At 50.2% G+C, this 21,748-nt stretch overlaps 1 protein-coding gene across 1 annotated transcript in view; it reads left to right on the forward strand.

Annotated features, from left to right (window-relative positions):
• Positions 1 to 21,748, forward strand: part of PYGL (glycogen phosphorylase L) — a 51,029-nt gene that overhangs the window by 24,171 nt on the left and 5,110 nt on the right. The window contains exons 9-18 of the mRNA XM_066630106.1: positions 3,795 to 3,938; positions 6,002 to 6,094; positions 10,263 to 10,409; positions 12,377 to 12,540; positions 12,923 to 13,037; positions 14,296 to 14,397; positions 14,661 to 14,808; positions 16,141 to 16,199; positions 18,443 to 18,584; positions 20,651 to 20,858. Of these exons, the coding sequence (XP_066486203.1) occupies positions 3,795 to 3,938; positions 6,002 to 6,094; positions 10,263 to 10,409; positions 12,377 to 12,540; positions 12,923 to 13,037; positions 14,296 to 14,397; positions 14,661 to 14,808; positions 16,141 to 16,199; positions 18,443 to 18,584; positions 20,651 to 20,858 (1,322 nt within the window). The remainder of the gene's footprint in view (positions 1 to 3,794; positions 3,939 to 6,001; positions 6,095 to 10,262; positions 10,410 to 12,376; positions 12,541 to 12,922; positions 13,038 to 14,295; positions 14,398 to 14,660; positions 14,809 to 16,140; positions 16,200 to 18,442; positions 18,585 to 20,650; positions 20,859 to 21,748) is intronic.

Genomic DNA, 21,748 nt, shown 5'->3' on the forward strand with positions numbered 1-21,748 from the left:
GAGTCGCCCTTTAGATTGCAAGTAGAGGCCCACGTGATGGAATGGTCCTCGGTTTTAAAAAATCCCTTGCCGGGGTGGGGTTCCAACATAGCCATGGCTCACATACTAGATTTCTATGTACAGGCATGTTCCCCCCCCCCCCCCCCAATATCTACTGGGAATAGGTTCCGGCTGCCACCATGGGTACCAGAAACCACGAATAGCAGTGGAATCCCACAAGAAATTGTTCACATTTTCCCCCCTCATCATGCCAATGACTTGTCTGGTCACTGAATGCATCCCATCTGTTGCTATCTTCTGAGTCTGGAGGTTTCTGTGCTGTCTGCAAATGCTAACAGGATGTGGGTTGGAGGGTTGAAAACAACACAATGCTTTGCATCAGGAGGGCTGCAATCAGAGACCAGATAAGTCATTTATGTGATGGGGGGAGGAATTTGTGAACTGCGGTTAAATGAAACTGTGGGTATGGGACCCTCAGATATGTGGGGGATGCCTGTATGGGGAGCCGTTTTGAAGTGGAGGAGCATTTCATCATGCCCCCCCACCTGTTTGATGTAGCATAGCCCTGGCATACACCTGGCCTGGTTGCTCCTAAGCCAGCAGAGCTCCTGTTGTGACTTTAATTTTCACACCTGGGTCATTGCTTAGCTTCCTTGCTACTAGAAAACAAAACAAAAAAAATCTTCTGGAAATGATGCTTTTCCCTCGGCCTCCCACCAATAATGAATTTGGGAGCAGGTGGCTTCCATTTGTCTTCTCTTACTATCTAAAGGGGGTAATTCACATTGCATTTCTTTGCGGGCATAACTGTCGTTGGTTGTCCTCATGCAGAAGGCAGCAACCAGGTTTGGAAAGAGAAGCTTATAGATCCATTGACAGGCGGTGGTGTTAGAATTCTGTCATGTTTTAACTAGTGCTGAAACACAAATCTGCCCAAATTCAACGAATCTTCCACATTGTAAAATGGCCTTTTTCTTCCAGCCTTCTGGCAAAGTCCCAGAGTCCTTTGCTTTAATCCTTGAATCTCCCCAGAAGGCTTTAAGTCTGTAATTTCTTTTATTTCTAAACTCTTTAAATGGCATTTTCGTTTTATGATTTCAATAGCTGTTTGTTTCAGCTCTAGTTTTTTTTTCCCCCAGGTTGAAACTACCTTGGCTACCCTGTTGATATATAGTTGCAAAAATTCGACCTCTCCGGAGCCAACACCCCAAATGTGTACTTCGGAGAACCCCTTTTTTTCTCCTGTCTGTGCAACATATATTTTAGAGAACTGGCTCAACAAATTTAGTAGTAACATCTTGTCATACCAAAAATGTCCTTTTGAATTGATTGTTAACTCTAAAACACAGAAAAGTGCTCTAGGAATTGTCAGGTATATTAGAACTGCCTCTTAAATTGACTGAGCCCAATCCTATCCAACTTTTCATCGCCAATGCAGCCATGCCAATGGGGCATGCACTGCATTCTGCTGAAGGAGGAGAGTCATGGAGGCCTCCCCAAGGTAAGTGAACATTTGTTTCCATGCTTCAGAGCCGCATTGCGGCTGCATTGGTGCTGGAAGGCTGGATAGGATTGGGCCTTGTATGTCTTAAAACAGCTTATATTTCATAATTCTTACTACACCATTTTGTGCATAAATTGCTTTTACAGTCCTTCGAATTGGCTCTCCCAACAGCGCTGAGAAGGGAGGTCATGGTGTCTTCCCATTTTACAGAGTGACTCACCCAGAGCTACCCAATGAGTTTGCATCTAGGGGCACGTCCAAGATGGTGAATTCTTAAAATCCTGAGTAAAAGACAACCAAAAGCCTCATAGAAATGAGAGGTCAGCTGTAGGTCAGTGGCTGGCAGCGAGGTTGGCCAATCATGACAGTACAGGGAGAGGGTGATCAAGGGGCTTCCTCCTTTCCAGGTGTTGCTTATAGCTACTGTTATGCAGGATCGAAAGAGACCACTGACACCAAACTAAGTTTAAGGCTTTTATTAGGAGGAATGGAACCTGAACCAAACAAAACAAAATGACCTTGTTCTAAATCCCCCCAACTGAGAGGGAACCTGACGCAGGCAGGCAGGAGGCAGCAGGACTTGAGGCAGGCCAAGGTCTGGAGGCTTGATGGAAGTTCCCCTCTGGTTCTCAGCCCCAGCAAGGGGCACTCTCTCCCAGGGCTCCTTCCAACAGCTCTCTCAGCTCTCCTGCAGAGCTCAGGGTTCAGCTCCTCTCCGCAGCTCTTTCCCTGGTGGTCTCTCCAGCTTGCTCTTCTAGCTCCTTCTCTGCGGAGCTTCCCTGGTGGTCCTGAGCTCTTGCTGGTGCAGCCCCTTTTATAGCCTCAGCTCCTCTGCACACAGCAGCCTCTACCTGTCCTCCACTGGTACTGCAGCCTTCTCTCCTGCAGCAGTTTTCCATTTGGTCCTCCTCAGGCAAACTCAGGCTGACTGTCTATTGGCTCATGAAAGGCACAGGCTACGATCCCCTCAGGCCAATTTACAGCAGTCAACTGAGCCCAAGTTCTGCACACATCACTACCAACATTACATGGCCTTTCCTGTGAAGGAGTACAAAGAAGCAAAGAGTGGACAATCCAATCTAGTGGGTCTCTTGCAGATTGTTCTCCTCCTGAAGTCAGTTGTGAAGAGTCAGGTTGTGCCTACATGGGTTCTTTTGCAAACTAGTAGAACTGTAAAGGGTCTGCTGGATGATTAGGGGGTTGTCCATGGCTGACTAAGTGTCGTAAACTTAGGGGGGGTTGGGGTGCTCAGAGTTCTTGGTTCTCCAACCCTAAAGCCCTCAAGGCCCCCTGTTCAGTAGTACTTCCACCACCCTATGTGCCAGTGCCTCAGTCCAGGGACCCTGAGACCCTCTAGGCTTAACTCTATCCCTTGCAGGCACAGAGCTCTTTCTCCAATTAAAGCTTCAGTCCTCAAGTTATTAGACCTCAATGAGCACTTGGTAGCTTGCTGAATGGCTAGGTAGGATTCTGAACCTTTGTCCCCAACAGACAATGAAACAACTTGGTAAAAGAGATTTTAGTTTATTAAGTACACAAGGTTACATAAGGCAGCAGATGCTAGAGGCGTAAACATCTAGGAAACATATCAGCAATAAAATAATAAAGCTAGCGGGCTATCTCTATTAATCCCTATCTCTCACCTGGGTCAGCTTCTCTTGTAGATCTTTTAGCTCCAGGCTACCTGTGAGGCCCGATGCCCATGTTGGACAATGGAGCTCGCCGCGTGCAGGATGTTGCACCCAAAAACTCTGCCCAAGAAGAACCAGACACACCCCTTGGGGCACTCATTATTATACTTCTTATGCTAATAGTATTGAGGTGACTTCATACTTATTTAGACTGTCCAATCAGAAACTTTTGAGGACAGAACCTTCTTGGAGTGGGTCTGGTTACCAGCCCTCTTAGTTCTTACCCCTCCCAACTGGAGATCCATAGCTGCACTCCATTCCACTTGATCAGGCGCTCCTCAGTCTACTGAGGTGTTAAACATTCCAATGGGTTGTAATTCTTGTTGTCTGTCCTTTCTGGCCAGCAAAGGAGAGACAACAAACTTTTTGTTTGTTTACTCACATTCTTGCAGCTGGGAACTGCGAGCCACTTCTCCATTACTGACTTAGTTTGGTTCAGGCTTCACATGCTAACCTAGGCCTAAAGTGTACATATTCATGACACTAAGGCCTCCAAACCATTGCTTGCCTGTCACTGCAGTGGAGCAGCCCCATCAGTGGGCTCCCTCCCCCTTTGTTTTATTAATACTCCCAATGGGACGTTCTTCTCTGTCTTGTAGTTTTTCGAGGGCAAGGAACTGCGCCTGAAGCAGGAGTACTTTGTGGTGGCAGCCACCCTGCAGGACATCATCCGGCGGTTCAAGGCCTCCAAATTTGGCAGCACTGAAAGTGTCCGGACAGCTTTTGATTCTTTTCCAGACCAGGTACTTGTTTGGGGGTGGAGTTCATGTCTGTGTCTTCCTGACTGGAGTTTCCAAAGAGCTTCTCCTTTATGTCTTTTGGGTTAAAAAATTCAAAATGGCACCTCTGATGGGAAGTGGTAGGTGGACCTTGTGAGAAAGATGAGTGCCTCTGCTCCAGGAAGACAAAGATTGGTGATGGAATATCTTATTTACTTATTTTCCAATAAATTGTGCCCCATTTCTCAACCGTAATGATTTTCGTGGTGGTACATGATCATATATGGTCAGATTAATGGAAGGAGGCTGTTGTCTGTGGCAGAGCTGGAGTGTAGGTTTCTCTGGGTGTTGTCAAACAGTGATTTTGCAGGAACCGCAACACGCTGGGTAACCAGCCCATCCCACTCGTCTTTGGAGCCATTCTGGGTAGCAGTGGCAATGCACAGGCACTCACTGAACCAAATGGTGTCCCGTGCCCCAAAAGGCAGCACTTGTGGCAAAGATGGGTACTGGGGGCAGGCAGTCTTCTTCATGGTCTTCTTCCGAAGTCCACCAGGTATTCCTGCTCTGAGCAGATAAAAGCAGCGGCTCCCAGCCCTTCGGACAATAAGAACATAAGAACAGCCCCACTGGATCAGGCCATAGGCCCATCTAGTCCATCTTCCTGTATCTCACAGCGGCCCACCAAGTGCCCCAGGGAGCACACCACATAACAAGAGACCTGCAAAGCTTCCTGGGAATTGTAGTTAAGAACATAAGAACAGCCCCACTGGATCAGGCCATAGGCCCATCTAGTCCAGCTTCCTGCATCTCACAGCGGCCCACCAAATGCCCCAGGGAGCACACCAGATAACAAGAGACCTGCAAGGCTTCCTGGGAATTGTAGTTAAGAACATAAGAACAGCCCCACTGGCTCAGGCCATAGGCCCATCTAGTCCAGCTTCCTGTATCTCACAGCGGCCCACCAAATGCCCCAGGGAGCACACCAGATAACAAGAGACCTGCAAGGCTTCCTGGGAATTGTAGTTAAGAACATAAGAACAGCCCCACTGGATCAGGCCATAGGCCCATCTAGTCCAGCTTCCTGTATCTCACAGCGGCCCACCAAATGCCCCAGGGAGCACACAAGACAACAAGAGACCTGCATCCTGGTGCCCTCCCTTGCACTGGCATTCTGACATAACCCATTATGAGGTTGCACATGCACATCATGGCTTGTACCCCGTAATGGATTTTTCCTCCAGAAGCTTGTCCAATCCCCTTTTAAAGGCGTCCAGGCCAGTCGCCATCACCACATCCTGTGGCAAAGAGTTCCACAGACCAACCACATGCTGAGTAAAGAAATATTTTCTTTTATCTGTCCTAACCCGCCCAACACTCAATTTTAGTGGATGTCCCCTGGTTCTGGTATAATGTGAGAGTGTAAAGAGCATCTCCCTATCCACTCTGTCCATTCCCTGCATAATTTTGTATGTCTCAATCATGTCCCCCCTCAGGCGTCTCTTTTCTAGGCTGAAGAGGCCCAAACGCCGTAGCCTTTCCTCATAAGGAAGGTGCCCCAGCCCCGTAATCATCTTAGTCTCTCTCTTTTGCAATCTGTGGCAATGGCTGTTGGAGATATTGGGAAGGGCATGGAGACAGTGTAACAGAAATGATTCACCAGGCATGTGGCAGCGGCCATAGAACTAGACACCCCGGCCTCAGAATAAGTTGCCCAGCTTGTACTCCACAGGCAGCTGTTACCAGCTCTGTAGGGGGCAGAATTCCTCATGCAGGCTGATGTCCAACTGCTGTAGTTCCTCTCAGCAGCAAAGGAAGGTCTGGGGCAGGGGGCAGCTGCTCCATCAGGTGGTGCTACTGCTGCATTAATATGTGATATGGCAAAAATAGTTGCCTCTGAACATGTGTAGAGAGCTTACCCACCAAGCAGCCTTACATTGCGAAGGTAAGAGAGGGACGGAACACCCAGTGCCAAGGGAATTGGCTCCAGTGCCTCCTTCTTAGGAAGTAACTGACAAGTTCAAGGGCCTTGCTTTACTGCATGTCTTTCTGTTCTCATTGCTGCCCCCTTCTTGCTCTTTTTGCAGGTTGCCATCCAGCTGAATGACACCCACCCTGCAATGGCTATTCCTGAGCTGATGAGGATCTTCTTGGATATCGAAAGGCTGCCGTGGTCCAAGGTTTGGAAAGGCTTCCTAGTTCTGCATCCGGGGACTGAGGGTGGGAGGAGGGCAGATCAAGCCTAGGGGGTTGAATTCAGTGGCAACGGCACACACTGAATCCTGACCCCCTTCCCGTGCCTGATCCATCTTTCTGGGTCAATGTGGGCTTGTGCCAGCAATGGAGCTGGCACAGGTCTGAGCTGACCGATAGCAGCTTCTGGGGCTTACCCTGTGGCATGGGAACAAACATCCCTTTACTCTGAGGAGGTCTCTAGCAGCAAAATTTCTCCATGGAATACAGTGGAGTCCAATGCCGCCGCCACCACCACTTCAGTACTGCTCACCTTGCGCTTCCTGACGTTCTCCAAACAGAGCTTTCTGTTCTGTTTCTTCCTGGGGGAAGGCCGACAGGAGCCGAGGGGCATCCGGTTCGGGACTCCTCATCCCTATGGGATGAGGATGGGGAGGTTAGAGAACAACAAGACAAAGGCAGGGTAGGAGAAGAAATTGGGAAAGGTAGGGAGATGGGATGTGATAGACAGTTTGGCACAATGAGAGGATGCGGGGACAAAGGAGCGAATAAGCAGCCCATCCTGGGGCATTCCGTGTATAATTGCTTTTATGCGAATGCCCGAAGTCTACGAGCAAAGGTGGGAGAACTGGAATGTCTGGTGACAAGGGAAAATATTGACATAGTGGGCATAACGGAAACCTGGTGGAATGCGGAGAATCAGTGGGATACCGCAATCCCGGGCTATAAACTCTACAGGAGGGACAGGCAGGGGCGTGTTGGAGGTGGGGTGGCCCTTTATGTTAAGGAAGGGATAGAATCCAGCAAAGTAGAGATTGAAGGTGGGTCCGACTCCACCGTAGAATCTCTGTGGGTTAAATTACCAGGCTTGAGCAGCGATGTAATACTGGGGGTGTGCTATCGTCCTCCAGACCAGAAATCTGATGGGGACCTTGAAATGAGGAAACAGATCAAGGAGGTGACAAGGAAGGACAGGGTTGTAATCATGGGGGACTTCAATTATCCTCATATTGACTGGGTCAATTTGTGTTCTGGTCACGATAAGGAAACCAGATTTCTTGACGTGCTAAATGACTGTGGCTTAGATCAGCTAGTCACGGAGCCCACCAGAGGACAGGTGACTCTGGATTTAATTTTGTGTGGTACGCAGGACCTGGTTAGAGATGTAAACGTTACTGAGCCATTGGGGAACAGTGATCATGCTGCGATCCGTTTTGACGTGCACGTTGGGGGAGGAATACCAGGCAAATCTCTAACAAAAACCCTTGACTTCCGACGGGCGGACTTCCCTCAAATGAGGAGGCTGGTTAGAAGGAGGCTGAAAGGGAGGGTAAAAAGAGTCCAGTCTCTCCAGAGTGCATGGAGGCTGCTTAAAACAACAGTAATAGAGGCCCAGCAGAGGTGTATACCGCAAAGAAAGAAGGGTTCCACTAAATCCAGGAGAGTGCCCGCATGGCTAACCAGCCAAGTTAGAGAGGCTGTGAAGGGCAAGGAAGCTTCCTTCCGTAAATGGAAGTCTTGCCCTAATGAAGAGAATAAAAAGGAACATAAACTGTGGCAAAAGAAATGTAAGAAGGTGATAGGGGAGGCCAAGCGAGACTATGAGGAACGCATGGCCAGCAACATTAAGGGGAATAATAAAAGCTTCTTCAAATATGTTAGAAGCAGGAAACCCGCCAGAGAAGCGGTTGGCCCTCTGGATGGTGAGGGAGGGAAAGGGGAGATAAAAGGAGACTTAGAGATGGCAGAGAAATTAAATGAGTTCTTTGCATCTGTCTTCACGGCAGAAGACCTCGGGCAGATACCGCTGCCCGAACGGCCCCTCCTAACCGAGGAGTTAAGTCAGATAGAGGTTAAAAGAGAAGATGTTTCAGACCTCATTGATAAATTAAAGATCAATAAGTCACCGGGCCCTGATGGCATCCACCCAAGGGTTATTAAGGAATTGAAGAATGAAGTTGCAGATCTCTTGACTAAGGTATGCAACTTGTCCCTCAAAACGGCCACGGTGCCAGAAGATTGGAGGATAGCAAATGTCACGCCTATTTTTAAAAAGGGAAAGAGGGGGGACCCGGGAAACTATAGGCCGGTCAGCCTAACATCTATACCGGGTAAGATGGTGGAATGCCTCATCAAAGATAGGATCTCAAAACACATAGACGAACAGGCCTTGCTGAGGGAGAGTCAGCATGGCTTCTGTAAGGGTAAGTCTTGCCTCACAAACCTTATAGAATTCTTTGAAAAGGTCAACAGGCATGTGGATGCGGGAGAACCCGTGGACATTATATATCTGGACTTTCAGAAGGCGTTTGACACGGTCCCTCACCAAAGGTTACTGAAAAAACTCCACAGTCAGGGAATTAGAGGACAGGTCCTCTCCTGGATTGAGAACTGGTTGGAGGCCAGGAAGCAGAGAGTGGGTGTCAATGGGCAATTTTCACAATGGAGAGAGGTGAAAAGCGGTGTGCCCCAAGGATCTGTCCTGGGACCGGTGCTTTTCAACCTCTTCATAAATGACCTGGAGACAGGGTTGAGCAGTGAAGTGGCTAAGTTTGCAGACGACACCAAACTTTTCTGAGTGGTGAAGACCAGAAGTGATTGTGAGGAGCTCCAGAAGGATCTCTCCAGACTGGCAGAATGGGCAGCAAAATGGCAGATGCGCTTCAATGTCAGTAAGTGTAAAGTCATGCACATTGGGGCAAAAAATCAAAACTTTAGATATAGGCTGATGGGTTCTGAGCTGTCTGTGACAGATCAGGAGAGAGATCTTGGGGTGGTGGTGGACAGGTCGATGAAAGTGTCGACCCAATGTGCGGCAGCAGTGAAGAAGGCCAATTCTATGCTTGGGATCATTAGGAAGGGTATTGAGAACAAAACGGTTAGTATTATAATGCCGTTGTACAAATCTATGGTAAGGCCACACCTGGAGTATTGTGTCCAGTTCTGGTCGCCGCATCTCAAAAAAGACATAGTAGAAATGGAAAAGGTGCAAAAGAGAGCGACTAAGATGATTACGGGGCTGGGGCACCTTCCTTATGAGGAAAGGCTACGGCGTTTGGGCCTCTTCAGCCTAGAAAAGAGACGCTTGAGGGGGGACATGATTGAGACATACAAAATTATGCAGGGGATGGACAGAGTGGATAGGGAGATGCTCTTTACACTCTCACATAATACCAGAACCAGGGGACATCCACTAAAATTGAGTGTTGGGCGGGTTAGGACAGACAAGAGAAAATATTTCTTTACTCAGCGCGTGGTCGGTCTGTGGAACTCCTTGCCACAGGATGTGGTGCTGGCGTCTAGCCTAGACGCCTTTAAAAGGGGATTGGACGAGTTTCTGGAGGAAAAATCCATTATGGGGTACAAGCCATGATGTGTATGCGCAACCTCCTGATTTTAGGAATGGGTTAAGTCAGAATGCCAGATGTAGGGGAGAGCACCAGGATGAGGTCTCTTGTTATCTGGTGTGCTCCCTGGGGCATTTGGTGGGCCGCTGTGAGATACAGGAAGCTGGACTAGATGGGCCTATGGCCTGATCCAGTGGGGCTGTTCTTATGTTCTTATGTTCTTATGTTCTTAAAATGGAAGGCAGTGATGTCCAGCTGGCCAAGCCTTGGCAACGACAGCCAGCAGAAGTCAGGCTCCCTGCACAGGAATAACTGCCGCTGTGTCCTAGAGCCCTGTTTTCTTGTTCTTCTGGGTTCCTAGCTGTAAGGTTGCCAGAGCCTTCCTGTGAAGACAGTAGCCCTCCGTTTCACAGGACCACATGTGTGCGTTAGCCCCACACCAGCCCTCCCTGCCTCTGCATTGGGTCTGAGCCAGGTCAGCTGCATGCCCAAGCAAGCATTGGCATACCAGGGTTTAAGGCCTGAGCGTGTGTGGTGGCGGTGGCATGTGTGCTTCAGAGCCAGCAACATAAGAACAGAGTGCATGGGACTCGACACGAATAGGCTCTTTACGCACACCCAGCACAGTGTGCTGAGTTGGGCCTCTTAGGGAAGTTTGTGTGCCATTTCCTGATAAGCTCCCAAGGAAGCCAAGGCATTCCTAGGCCCCATTTGGGGAAGACCAGCTGACTGTCATCCAGCTCCTTGGCTGCCTCCCCCCCCCCCATTTTCCTCACTTGCCCTGCTGACCGCCTTCTTTAAATCCCAGGCATGGGAAATCACCACCCGGACCTTTGCCTACACAAACCACACGGTTCTCCCAGAAGCTCTGGAGCGCTGGCCGGTCGACCTGGTGGAGAAGCTGCTCCCGAGACACCTGCAGATCATCTATGAAATCAACCAGAGGCATCTGGACGTAAGTGCTAAAGACTGTCAGCTCTTCTTCCACTCTGCCAAAGGTACACCAACTGACAACCAGGGCAAACAATGGTGTGTGCGGACAAAGGGGGATATTGACAAGGTCAAACAGCTTGATCAGGCTGGTGCAGTAGAAATGTTTCCTGATCCAGCTCATTGATTGTGTAAATATTCCCTTTTGTCTGATCCTAGAGTGCATAACACACCATTGTTTGCCCTGTCAGTTGCTGTAACTTTCAGAAGGACCCTTTTCCTATGGCAAAATCCACCACCCGGCTAGGCTGCTGCTATGGATTAACATACAGGAGAAGAGGGTGGTTAAAGTTTCAAAAGATCACGTGTCTTCTGAGTGGTCAGTGGTTTCTGTGACTTGTGGAACAGAGAACCCTAAAGGCTACTCTCTTTGTATGGATGCCTGGGGGAGGAGGTGGTCTGCCTTTGTGGGGACGGAGCCCAGGCAGCGCTCATCCTCCTGCTTCAGTAGTGTGAAAGAGAGTATATGAGAGAGGGCAGGAAAGAAATCGTATCAAGGACCTCACTTCCTGCAAGGATCATAGAGGGCAGTGTCGTGAACAGGTTAAATCTAGGCCCAAGTCTACACCAAGTTGTTAGTTGCACCAGCTCTTTGCAGCTGTGAGAAAGCAGGCAGTTAGAAAGGAATGTGTGATCTGTCAGTGGCCAGGGAGAATAGATACCAAAGAAGGAATCAGAGAGTAGAGAACCTCTGTAGGCAGAGGAACTCTTATCAAGAGATGATTACCACAGCTGTGCGTTTGAAGATGGGAGGGGGGAAGAATTGAGAGTGTTAGCAACTAGCCTTCTTCCAGAAGTTTCTAGTCATCAAGCAGCCTGGTTGGTTAAGGAAGTAATTATTAGGTCAGCTCATTAGTTATTAGCATAAAGAGATAAAAGCAGACCCTAAGGGGTTTGATGTGTTCCCTCTTGGGCAGACAGTCTGGGGTGCAGCCTGGCTAGCTGCTCGTATCCTGTCTATCATAGGCTACTGGCCTCCTAGGTAGCCTGGGAGCCAGCTGTGTTTCAATGGTCTTCTGACACAGGTAAGAGAGAGTTAAGTTTAGGAAGCCAGCTTTGTTATTTTAAACTGATGTATTCCATAGAAATCTGTACTCTTGCAAATTACTGCCTTAAAACCTTTAAGTTGTTGTAACCTTTTTCTCTTAATAAACTAAAATGTCTTTTACGAGCTGTAGATTGTGAGCCCTTTTGGGACAGGGAGCCATTAGTTATTTGATTTTTTTCTGCAAACTGCTTTGTGAACTTTTTGTTGAAAAGCGGTATATAAATATTATTATTATTATTATTTGCTGTATTGCTGTGTTCTGGGAATAGGAGTCCAGAATCCTGCCTGACCACTTGATCAAGCTACCAAGTAACATAGGTAAAGGGCATCTTGAGGACTGGGTCTCAGAGCAGGATGGAGCCCAGTGCCTGCAAGAGTTAGAGCAAAGCCTGGAGCGTCCCAGTTTCCCTGGCCTGGGACACTGGCTGATGCAGGATGGTGGAAGTTCTACCAAACTTGGCTTGTGAAGCAGATAAAGAAGGGTGGGGGGGGGGGTGAATGCCTAGGCAGGACTAACCCCCTCCCCTGGCTTTGACAGGCAGGTAGGGTCTCAGGTGTCTGGACATCCAGAGTCCTGCAGGTCAGTGGTGAAACTAGAAGAGGTGCAAAGCACTAAGTTTTGCAGGGAGCCTCACCACAGTGTGCAAGCGGCCCCCCCCTTCGGAGCCATTCTGGGCAGGGGGAAGCAAAACATAGGCGAACGCCTCCATTTTGCTCCCACTGCCCCAATGGCTCCGAAGGGGAGGGGCCACTTGCACGCTGTGGTGAGGCTCCCTGCAAAACTTAGCGCTTTGCACCCCTTCTCGCGACGCCACTGCTGCAGTGATGCTGCATTCACAATTCCAGCAGGACTGACTTGCACCCTTTCCTCTTTCAACACTCAGAAAATCTCAGCCCTGTTCCCAAAGGACGTGGACCGCCTCAGGAGGATGTCCTTGATCGAGGAGGAGGGCATGAAGCGCATCAACATGGCGCACCTTTGTATCGTTGGCTCGCACGCTGTGAATGGCGTTGCAAAGATCCATTCGGACATCGTCAAGTCTCAAGTGTGAGTGGTGGATGTGTTTCTATGTGTGGGAAGTAGCAGCACAGGATCCTTGCCTGACAGCCTGTCCCAGGCTTCTGGGTGCTCACTCGTAGGTTCAGTGTCATGTGCCTGGGCTGACTTTTGGCCTGCCTAGAAGCAATTGTCTGAGTTGATCGGACCTGACTACTACCACACATTGAACTACGATAATGCATTTTGTATACTTACGATTATTATGTTTTTATTACACTGTTAGGTGTTCTAGGTAGCTTATATTTGGGGGGAGGGGGAAAGGGGTAGGATATAAATATTTTAAATGAATAAATGCAGCTTGTGTTAAGCACACGTGGCCAAGAAGCTCTCAAAAACCTTGAGGGTGAGTCCTGAACTGGTTCTTGCACAGGTTCAAGGACTTCGCCGAGCTGGAGCCAGAGAAGTTTCAGAACAAGACCAACGGCATCACCCCCCGCCGTTGGCTCCTACTGTGCAACCCAGGGTTGGCGGAGTTAATTGCCGAGGTAAGGGGTGTTTGGCTGCTCTTGCTCTAAGTGGACTTTGGCTTGAGAGAAATTTACAGTGGATGTTTCAGGATAAGGGTGTACCCCATCAGTTCCCAAACGTACCAGGGTCGCTATAGTCTCTTCTTCCCGGCTCAGCCGGGCGCTTCTATCTTAGATCTCACAAAATCTTGAGAGAGCCAAGATGGTGGCGTCCAAATCTCACAAGATCTTGCAAGGTCCAAGATGGCAGTATCTGGGAGAACCAGTAGGAGGGGCGAACAGGGACATCCTGCAGCACCCCTGTGAGTGTGCTTGATGCCGTGGCACACAATTTGGGAGCCACTTGTGTATTCTGTCCAGCCTCCATGTCACTCAAGGCCACAGACATTGGATTCTTCCAGCTCTTCCCCCCTAAGTTCCTAAGGCAATTTCTCGTGTAGATGGACTTAATCTATTGCAAAGATGTGAAAGGATTGCTGCTTATGCTGTCTCCCTTATCCCACTTCTGCTTCTGGTCAAGCAGGTTTTTAAGTCTTGCTTTCATTGTTCATTGTTGGCAACCTTCAGTCTCGAAAGACTCTGGTATCGCGCTCTGAAAGGTGGTTCTGGAACAGCTTCTAGTGTGGCTGAAAAGGCCGATTTGGGAGTGACAATCCCTTCCACACCGGGAGCAAGTGCAGTCTGTCCCTGGTCTGTCTCCCTGGCTATGGGCCTTCCTTCTTTGCCTCTTTGCCTCAGACTGTTGGCAAAGTGTCTCTTCAAACTGGGAAAGGCCATGCTGCACAGCCTGCCTCCAAGCGGGCCGCTCAGAGGCCAGGGTTTCCCACTTGTTGAGGTCCATCCCTAAGGCCTTCAGATCCCTCTTGCAGATGTCCTTGTATCGCAGCTGTGGTCTACCTGTAGGGTGCTTTCCTTGCACGAGTTCTCCATAGAGGAGATCCTTTGGGATCCGGCCATCATCCATTCTCACAACATGACCGAGCCAACGCAGGCGTTTCTGCTTCAGCAGTGCATACTTGGAAAAACCTGCGAGGCCTTTCTGAGCAGAACCAATCCTGTCGAATTTGATGCTGCCCCTCTCAGTCCCCCCCCCCCAACTCTCTATCACAGTGATTGTCTTTCTCCTTCCTACAAGACCTTTCAATGTCTAGCTGGTCCGGTCTTGGCAGTAAGGAAATATTGAATGGGGAGGCAAGCAAATTTGGTGGAGACCTCACCAAAGGGCTACCTGCCTTGAGAGTGCTGGATGTGTCAAGCTGCTATTTTCCTCTTGCAGAAAATAGGGGAGGAGTATGTGAAGGACCTGAGCCAGCTGACAAAGCTGCACAAGTTCGTGAATGACGAGATTTTCATCCGGGAAGTGGCCAAAGTGAAGCAGGTAAAAGGGAGGCAGTGGATATATCTCCATGGCAATTCTGAAGCACAGTTGGAGGCAGCTGTGACCAGTGGTGTATTTAGGGTATGGCAAGTAAGGCGCATGCTCTGAGTGCCACTTGAAGGGGGGTTTCTTGGGGTTCACGCGACCCTCACAAAGCAGAGCTTTTACGCCTTGTTGGAAAAGGGCCCCCCCCCCCCACTGGAGTACCAAGTAAGAGCTGTTGACCTGGCTAGGTGTTTGTAACCCTGGACTGATTCCCCTAGGAAAACAAGGTCAAGTTTGCCCAGTACCTGGAGAAGGAATACAAGGTGAAGATCAACCCGGCCTCCATGTTCGATGTGCAGGTCAAGAGAATCCATGAGTACAAGCGGCAACTGATGAACTGCCTGCACGTCATCACCATGTATAACCGTGAGTAGCAACTGGATGCAGCCAACCAGAGGAAGGCCCTGATAGTTTTGTCTTATGCATTTCCCAGGTCCAAAATGGTTGCCTGAAAATATTTGAAAAGGCGTAAAATATTCAAGCACGAGGGTGCCTCTGAGTCGCATTCGTAGCCGTGAGCTCGCAAACAGGACAAGCTAACAGAAAACAAGAAAGTGTGAGGTGGGGGTTAGGGAGAGGGGGGTAAGTGTATGGGAGTCGGAAGAGCCAGGAAGGAAGGAGCATACATTGAGGAGCTCCTGAAGGGAAGGTGCATGGAAACAGAGGAACAGGTGCATCCCAAGGCCTCCAGGCTCCTAGTGGGTGTGAACTGTCCTCCAGCCTGGACAGGAATTGCCATCCCAAGCTCTCTGGACCAGGGACTATACTGCCCATGGATGGGAGAAACCCAAACCCTGTACAAGGAGGAGGCAACATGTGGTGGAGCAGGAGACTCGCTCCCAGGAAGGACAAAGGCAGTGTGTAAAGACTGCAGATGTCATCTTGGGAAGTCTGTTACCTTCCCACTGCGCATATGTGAGGGAGAAGTGCTGAGAGTCATTGAGTCTGGTGACCATTTCCCCTTCCAGCTGCCGCTTTGTGTTGGAACAAATGATACTGCAAGAAAGAGCCTCAGAAGGATCACAAGGGACTGCAAGGAGTTTCTACAGAATCCCGAGAGGGACCTGAAGTCCAGGCTAGGGAGGGACTGGAGCAACTGGAGAGGGAGAGGCAGAAGGCAGACTCTGAGGAGGTTGGAAGCAGTGCTGTGCGCGCGCACCGGTGTGTTAAAAGCACGCTTTATTCCGGAAAACACAGCTTTATTCTGGATAGGGCCCTGGCTGCAGGCCTCAGCTTTATTGATGGCTGACGTCACCGGGTGCACTTTGGGGCTTGCTTCCTGGGAAGGCCTCTGACCTTCCTGGATTGCTTGGGCCCTGATTTTAAATGTACCTGAAATGAGTCCCAGCTGCAAACTTACCAGTACCAAACATTCCCAAGCTAAGCTGGAAAAGTCCCTTCAAATGGCAGTGGCCAGCAGAAGGTGGTGGTGGCTTGAGCAGTGGGAAGGGGGAGGGGGGTGTGGCAGAAGGAGACCAGGGGCACCTCAGAGGAGAGCTGTGCAAAAGGCTGAGCCCTGAGCAGAAGAGAAGGCTGGATGAGGACAGGGAGACATTCAGGCCCAGGAAGGCTGAGTGAGAGGAGAAGCTGCAGAAGAAGTACAAGGCAGGGGTGTGCCTGACTAAGGACCGCAGGAGGATAGATAGGGCAAGGCTCTGAGGGTTCGAGTCAGTGACCATGTCGTGCTTTTCTTTGCAGGCATCAAGCGAGACCCGATGAAGCTTTTTGTGCCCAGGACGGTGATCATCGGAGGCAAAGTGAGTGTTGCAAGCCCCCTCGGGGGGCTCTTAGGGTCCTCTTGCAGAGCCCCAGGGGACGCTGGCTGTAGTGGAGAGTGTCTTGTTAGACATCCCCAAGCGCCTGTGGAGCTCCATACAGCAGTTGGTGGATGCTTTAGCTTAGCAGTTCTCAAAAGCAGTGGTGATCCTGGCCCCGCTACTGCCTGGGGCAATGACCGCAGGCACTCCTCCACCAGCAGGCTGCCAGTCCCTGCCCCTTTTGGGACACCCTCCCTGACCCTCCAAAGGCCTTGGAGGGCCCAAAAACATCACAAGCCTCCCCAGCCCTCAGAAGGCCTTCTAAGGGCTTAATAACATCATTTCCATTTTCCTCCTTGAAACCAGAAGTGGTGTTTTTGGCCCTCCAAGGCCTTCGGAGGGTCAGGGAGGCAGCTTGCAACTTCCCCGGCCCTCGGAACACCTCTGGGCCCCGAATGCCTGAATGGCACGGGGGGGGGGCACCATGGGGTGGGTGGTAGTTTGGCACAGCTCCCCCCCAGCCTAGCATCCAGGACATTGATTCCCCTTGCCACTCCTTGGATACACCACTGCTCAGACCACCTGGCCTGAGAAATGAATTCTTAAAAGTGCGAACCCAGCAAGGGTGCTGCTCCTCTTCGGGGATTAACTGGCAGGCTCCTGTTTGCCCTCCAGTGCAGGCGTTGTGTTCTGGAGGACCTATGGGGAAGCCCTGTGCTGCCCTCCCCTCTTGGTCCTCAGTGTTGTGCACCTGCTTGCCCTGTTCCCCAGATGTCGGGGGTTCTGGAAAGGACAGCCATCTCTGAATGTTCTTCCCTAGACATTGGTGACAGAGGGGAGGACTGACCAGCAGCTTCCTCTCCTACTCTTCACAAAGGACCTTCTTCAGCGGCCCCTGCAATGGTGGGGAAACCCACTTGCAGGCGTGGAGGGCAGAAAGAGGCCACAGCCATGCATGATGTCAAGCAGGGGGAGAGCGGGAGTCAAGCAGGGGGAGAGCTGCAGGTGCGGAGGAAGCCGAAAGGGATGGACAGAGTGGATAGGGAGATGCTCTTTACACTCTCACATAACACCAGAACCAGGGGACATCCACTAAAATTGAGTGTTGGGAGAGTTAGGACAGACAAAAGAAAATATTTCTTTACTCAGCGTGTGGTTGGTCTGTGGAACTCCTTGCCACAGAATGTGGTGATGGCGTCTAGCCTAGACGCCTTTAAAAGGGGATTGGACATGTTTCTGGAGGAAAAATCCATTACGGGGTACAAGCCATGATGTGTATGCGCAACCTCCTGATTTTAGAAATGGGTTATGTCAGAAGGCCAGATGCAGGGGAGGGCACCAGGATGCAGGGCTCTTGCTGTCTTGTGTGCTCCCTGGGGCATTTGGTGGGCCGCTGTGAGATACAGGAAGCTGGACTAGATGGCCCTATGGCCTGATCCAGTGGGGCTGTTCTTATGTTTTTAACTACAATTCCCAGGAAGCCTTGCAGGTCTCTTGTTATCTGGTGTGCTCCCTGGGGTGTTTGGTGGGCCGCTGTGAGATACAGGAAGCTGGACTAGATGGGCCTATGGCCTGATCCAGTGGGCCTGTTCTTAGGTTCTCAACTACAATTCCCAGGAAGCCTTGCAGGTCTCTTGTTATCTGGTGTGCTCCCTGGGGCATTTGGTGGGCCGCTGTGAGATACAGGAAGCTGGACTAGATGGGCCTATGGCCTGCTCCAGTGGGGCTGTTCTTATGTTCTTAACTACAATTCCCAAGAAGCCTTGCAGGTCCCTTGTTATCTGGTGTGCTCCCTGGGGCATTTGGTGGGCCGCTGTGAGATACAGGAAGCTGGACTAGATGGGCCTATGGCCTGATCCAGTGGGGCTGTTCTTATGTTCTTAAACTACAATTCCCAGGAGGCCTTGCAGGTCTCTTGTCTGGTGTGCTCCCTGGGGCATTTGGTGGGCCGCTGTGAGATGCAGGAAGCTGGACTAGATGGGCCTATGGCCTGCTCCAGTGGGGCTGTTCTTATGTTCTTAACTACAATTCCCAGGAAGACTTGCAGGTCTCTTGTTATCTGGTGTGCTCCCTGGGGCATTTGCTGGGCGGCTGTGAGATACAGGAAGCTGGACTAGATGGGCCTATGGCCTGATCCAGCTGGGCTCTTCTTATGTTCTTATGATGCTTCACCTGGGCATGGAGCATCACCACTGCCTGCAGTTTTGGGGAGTTCCAAAGGCCACTTGCTATCTTCCTTGCAGGCTGCTCCCGGCTATCATATGGCCAAGATGATAATCAAGCTGATCACTTCGGTGGGCCACGTGGTGAACAATGACCCTGTTGTGGGGAACAAGCTGAAGGTCATCTTCCTGGAGAACTACAGAGTGTCGCTGGCTGAAAAAGGTAAGGTCAACAGAGTCTGGCACTGCCTACGCTGGGAGCTGATGATTGGTGATGAGGACAGTGCTCGCTTGGGGATCTTGGCCAGCCCCTGCCTTCCCAGCCCCCTTCAGAGATCTTCAGAAGAGTCTTGCAGGATCAGGTCACCAGGCCCACCTGATTCCACCTCCTATTTCCCCAGAGTGGTTGGACAGAAGCCTACTATTGGGGTATGAAAGCACTGACTCCCTGCCACTGTTGCTGCCCTGTAGCCAGTGCTTGGCTGGCAGGCTACACAGAGTTGTCATGACTAGCACATCTATCGCTGACTCTCTTCCAGAACTCTGGTCTGGGTTCCCAAACTGAGAGTATCCTTGCTGTGAATGTTTACCTGCGTTCACCTAAGGTAGATACAGCACGTGCATCAGGAAGGAGAGAAAAGTGGTGGGAGCAGAAGAGCGTTTCCCATGATCCACTGGTTGAGTAGCATGGCACGGCTGGGAGACTGGTGTGCTTTGGAATTGACCAGCAAAGATACTGGCTGCTGACCTCAAGCGTGCACAAGCTGCCCCCCTGCCAGTCCCTGAACCTTGATCCGTCCAAAAGTGTCCTTCCATGGTTGCCGGTGCTGCTTGATGCATTTCCCCATGCACCAGTCCATCTCCTTTCAGCAGCTGGTGGCTGGCTGAATGTGCGTTTCAGCTGTGAGTGGACATCCTGGGTCCTGTCCGTGGAATGCTTAAAAGATACGCAACATCATGCCCATCAAAGAAATTCCTTGAGAGAGATCTGTTGATGGAAGTCACAGTGGTGCTTCCTTGGCTTGGTCTGCTGCATTTTTCCTGTTATGAGTGCAGCCCTCTGGCTAAAAGCATCTGCAGTGGTTCCCTGTATCACTTGGGCACATCTGCCCTTCTGACATTCTGCAGCCACTGAGGTCTCACAGACCCCATCGGCAATGTCCTCCCATTAGTCCTCCCTTCAGCATGATTTTCAAGCCATACATGATTTTCAAGTATGGCATGATTTTCAAGCCAGCATGATTTTCAAGGTAAACCAAAAGGTAAACCTTCATACCAAGGCAAATGAAGAGGCATATCCCAGTGTCTGCCACATAACTATGGAACCACTCAAGGTGTGGCAGGTTTATTTTTGCTGTTACATTAAAAAAAACACAACACTTCGGGGGAGGTTGTTTCTCCCCCAAAACATGAGAGTTTATACACATCTACACATTGGGCAATTTGTACATGTGTTCCTCAAAGAGGTGTGGGGGGCCTTTTCAGCAAGCGCCCCGCAACCATCCAGGAAGGCCATGAGCTGGTGAAGCACATTGGTTGGAGGTTCTGCCCAAGCAGAGCAATGGCTTGGAGATGTAATCATAAGAACAGCCCCACTGGATCAGGCCATAGGCCCATCTAGTCCAGCTTCTTGCATCTCACAGCAGCCCACCAAATGCCCCAGGGAGCACACCAGGGAGCACTTCATCCTGGTGCCCTCCCTTGCATTGGCATTCTGACACAACCCATTTCTAAAATCAGGAGGTTGCACATACACACCATGGCTTGTAACCCGTAATGGATTTTTCCTCCCGAAACTTGTCCAATCCCCTTTTAAAGGCATCCAGGCCAGATGCCGTCACCACATCCTGTGGCAAGGAGTTCCACAGACCAACCACACGCTGAGTAAAGAAATATTTTCTTTTGTCTGAGACCACACGAGAGAGCTATTCAGACTTCCTGTTGGAGGATGTTCTGAACTTGCACCTAAAAGGCGCTACTTCTCAAGGACACAAAAATAGGGTTGACCTGCTGCAGAGCAGAGGAACAGATGGGGGCCAATTCTGTATTTTAGGCATTTCTACCTTGCAGTTTTAAAAGGGCTTTCCAAGTTGGCCAACAATAATTAAAATTTGCATTTGATTGTTTTCCCCAAGCTATAGAGGTCAACGTCAAAAGTCCATCTAGTAGAATGGCATATTTTGCTCTGCTGGAACATGTATACATGTCACTTGCCCTGGCCGTTATGAATTGGGTGCAGCAGAGCTGGAATCAAATGCAGCAACCATTAAAACCACATTTTCTTGACAGTGATCCCAGCGACAGATTTATCGGAGCAGATTTCCACAGCAGGCACAGAGGCATCTGGCACGGGCAACATGAAGTTCATGCTCAATGGGGCACTGACCATCGGGACCATGGATGGAGCCAATGTGGAGATGGCAGAGGAGGCTGGGGAAGAGAACCTGTTCATCTTTGGCATGAGGGTGGAGGATGTGGCTGAGCTGGACCGGAGGGGGTGAGTGTCTTGTAGCTGCTGTGTTTGCATAACGTGTCGGTAGCTAAAAGACGTGTGAATGGCAGAAAGCTCCACATCCCTTCCACAAATGCAAATACAGGTGGAGCCTATTTATCCGTGTTAGTTCCATTCCGTGACTCCGCACGATTAACAAAAAACGTGTTGTGCTAAATTCCATAGAGTTATGCAAAGAGGCTGCAACCTGACACTTCCGGATGGAAGGAAACTAAGGCAGCTGTTATCAATCCCCTCCGCTCTGTACTCAGCCCTCCCCATTGCCAGCTGTCCTGATGAGCTTTTAAGAGTCCAGCCCTATGCGTTTCTACTCAGAAGCCCCATTGTAGTCAATAGGGCTTACTCCCAGAAAGTGTGGAGAGGATTGTAGGCTATATCTCATGCTTTGCTTGGTGGGAAGGCTTGCTTGTGTTGGTGATTGCCTGCACCATGGGGGGGATTGCTTGTGTCGGTGATTGCCTACACCGTCTCAATGGGGGGGGGTAATTTGGTAAACACTCCCTGGGTTTTTTAAAGCTATCCCCTCTGTTGCTACCACACCTGCCCCTGTATGAGTGAGAGAGAGAGAGAGCACTCCACCTTGCTGCACCTGTTCTGGCTAGATTTTCAGGCCCCCCTTCCCCTCTTCAGCCTCTGCTGGCTCAGGGGCTCCAGGAGCATTACTGTTCCTTTGCAAGGGGAACCTCTTCCAGGACTCCAGCGCTATTTCCCTACCTGGGTGAGGCTCCAGGATATAGTATAACCTCATTATTGAATGGTTCAAGCAGCTTCCTCATGAGGAAGCCATGATGAACCACTCACTAAAGAGTCTATGCCGTGTCTCCAAAACTAGACGTGATAGGGCAAAATGGATGCCATTTTTTGAATCGGCACCC

Source organism: Tiliqua scincoides, chromosome 1, assembly GCF_035046505.1.
Source record: "Tiliqua scincoides isolate rTilSci1 chromosome 1, rTilSci1.hap2, whole genome shotgun sequence".
Lineage (NCBI taxonomy): Eukaryota > Metazoa > Chordata > Lepidosauria > Squamata > Scincidae > Tiliqua > Tiliqua scincoides.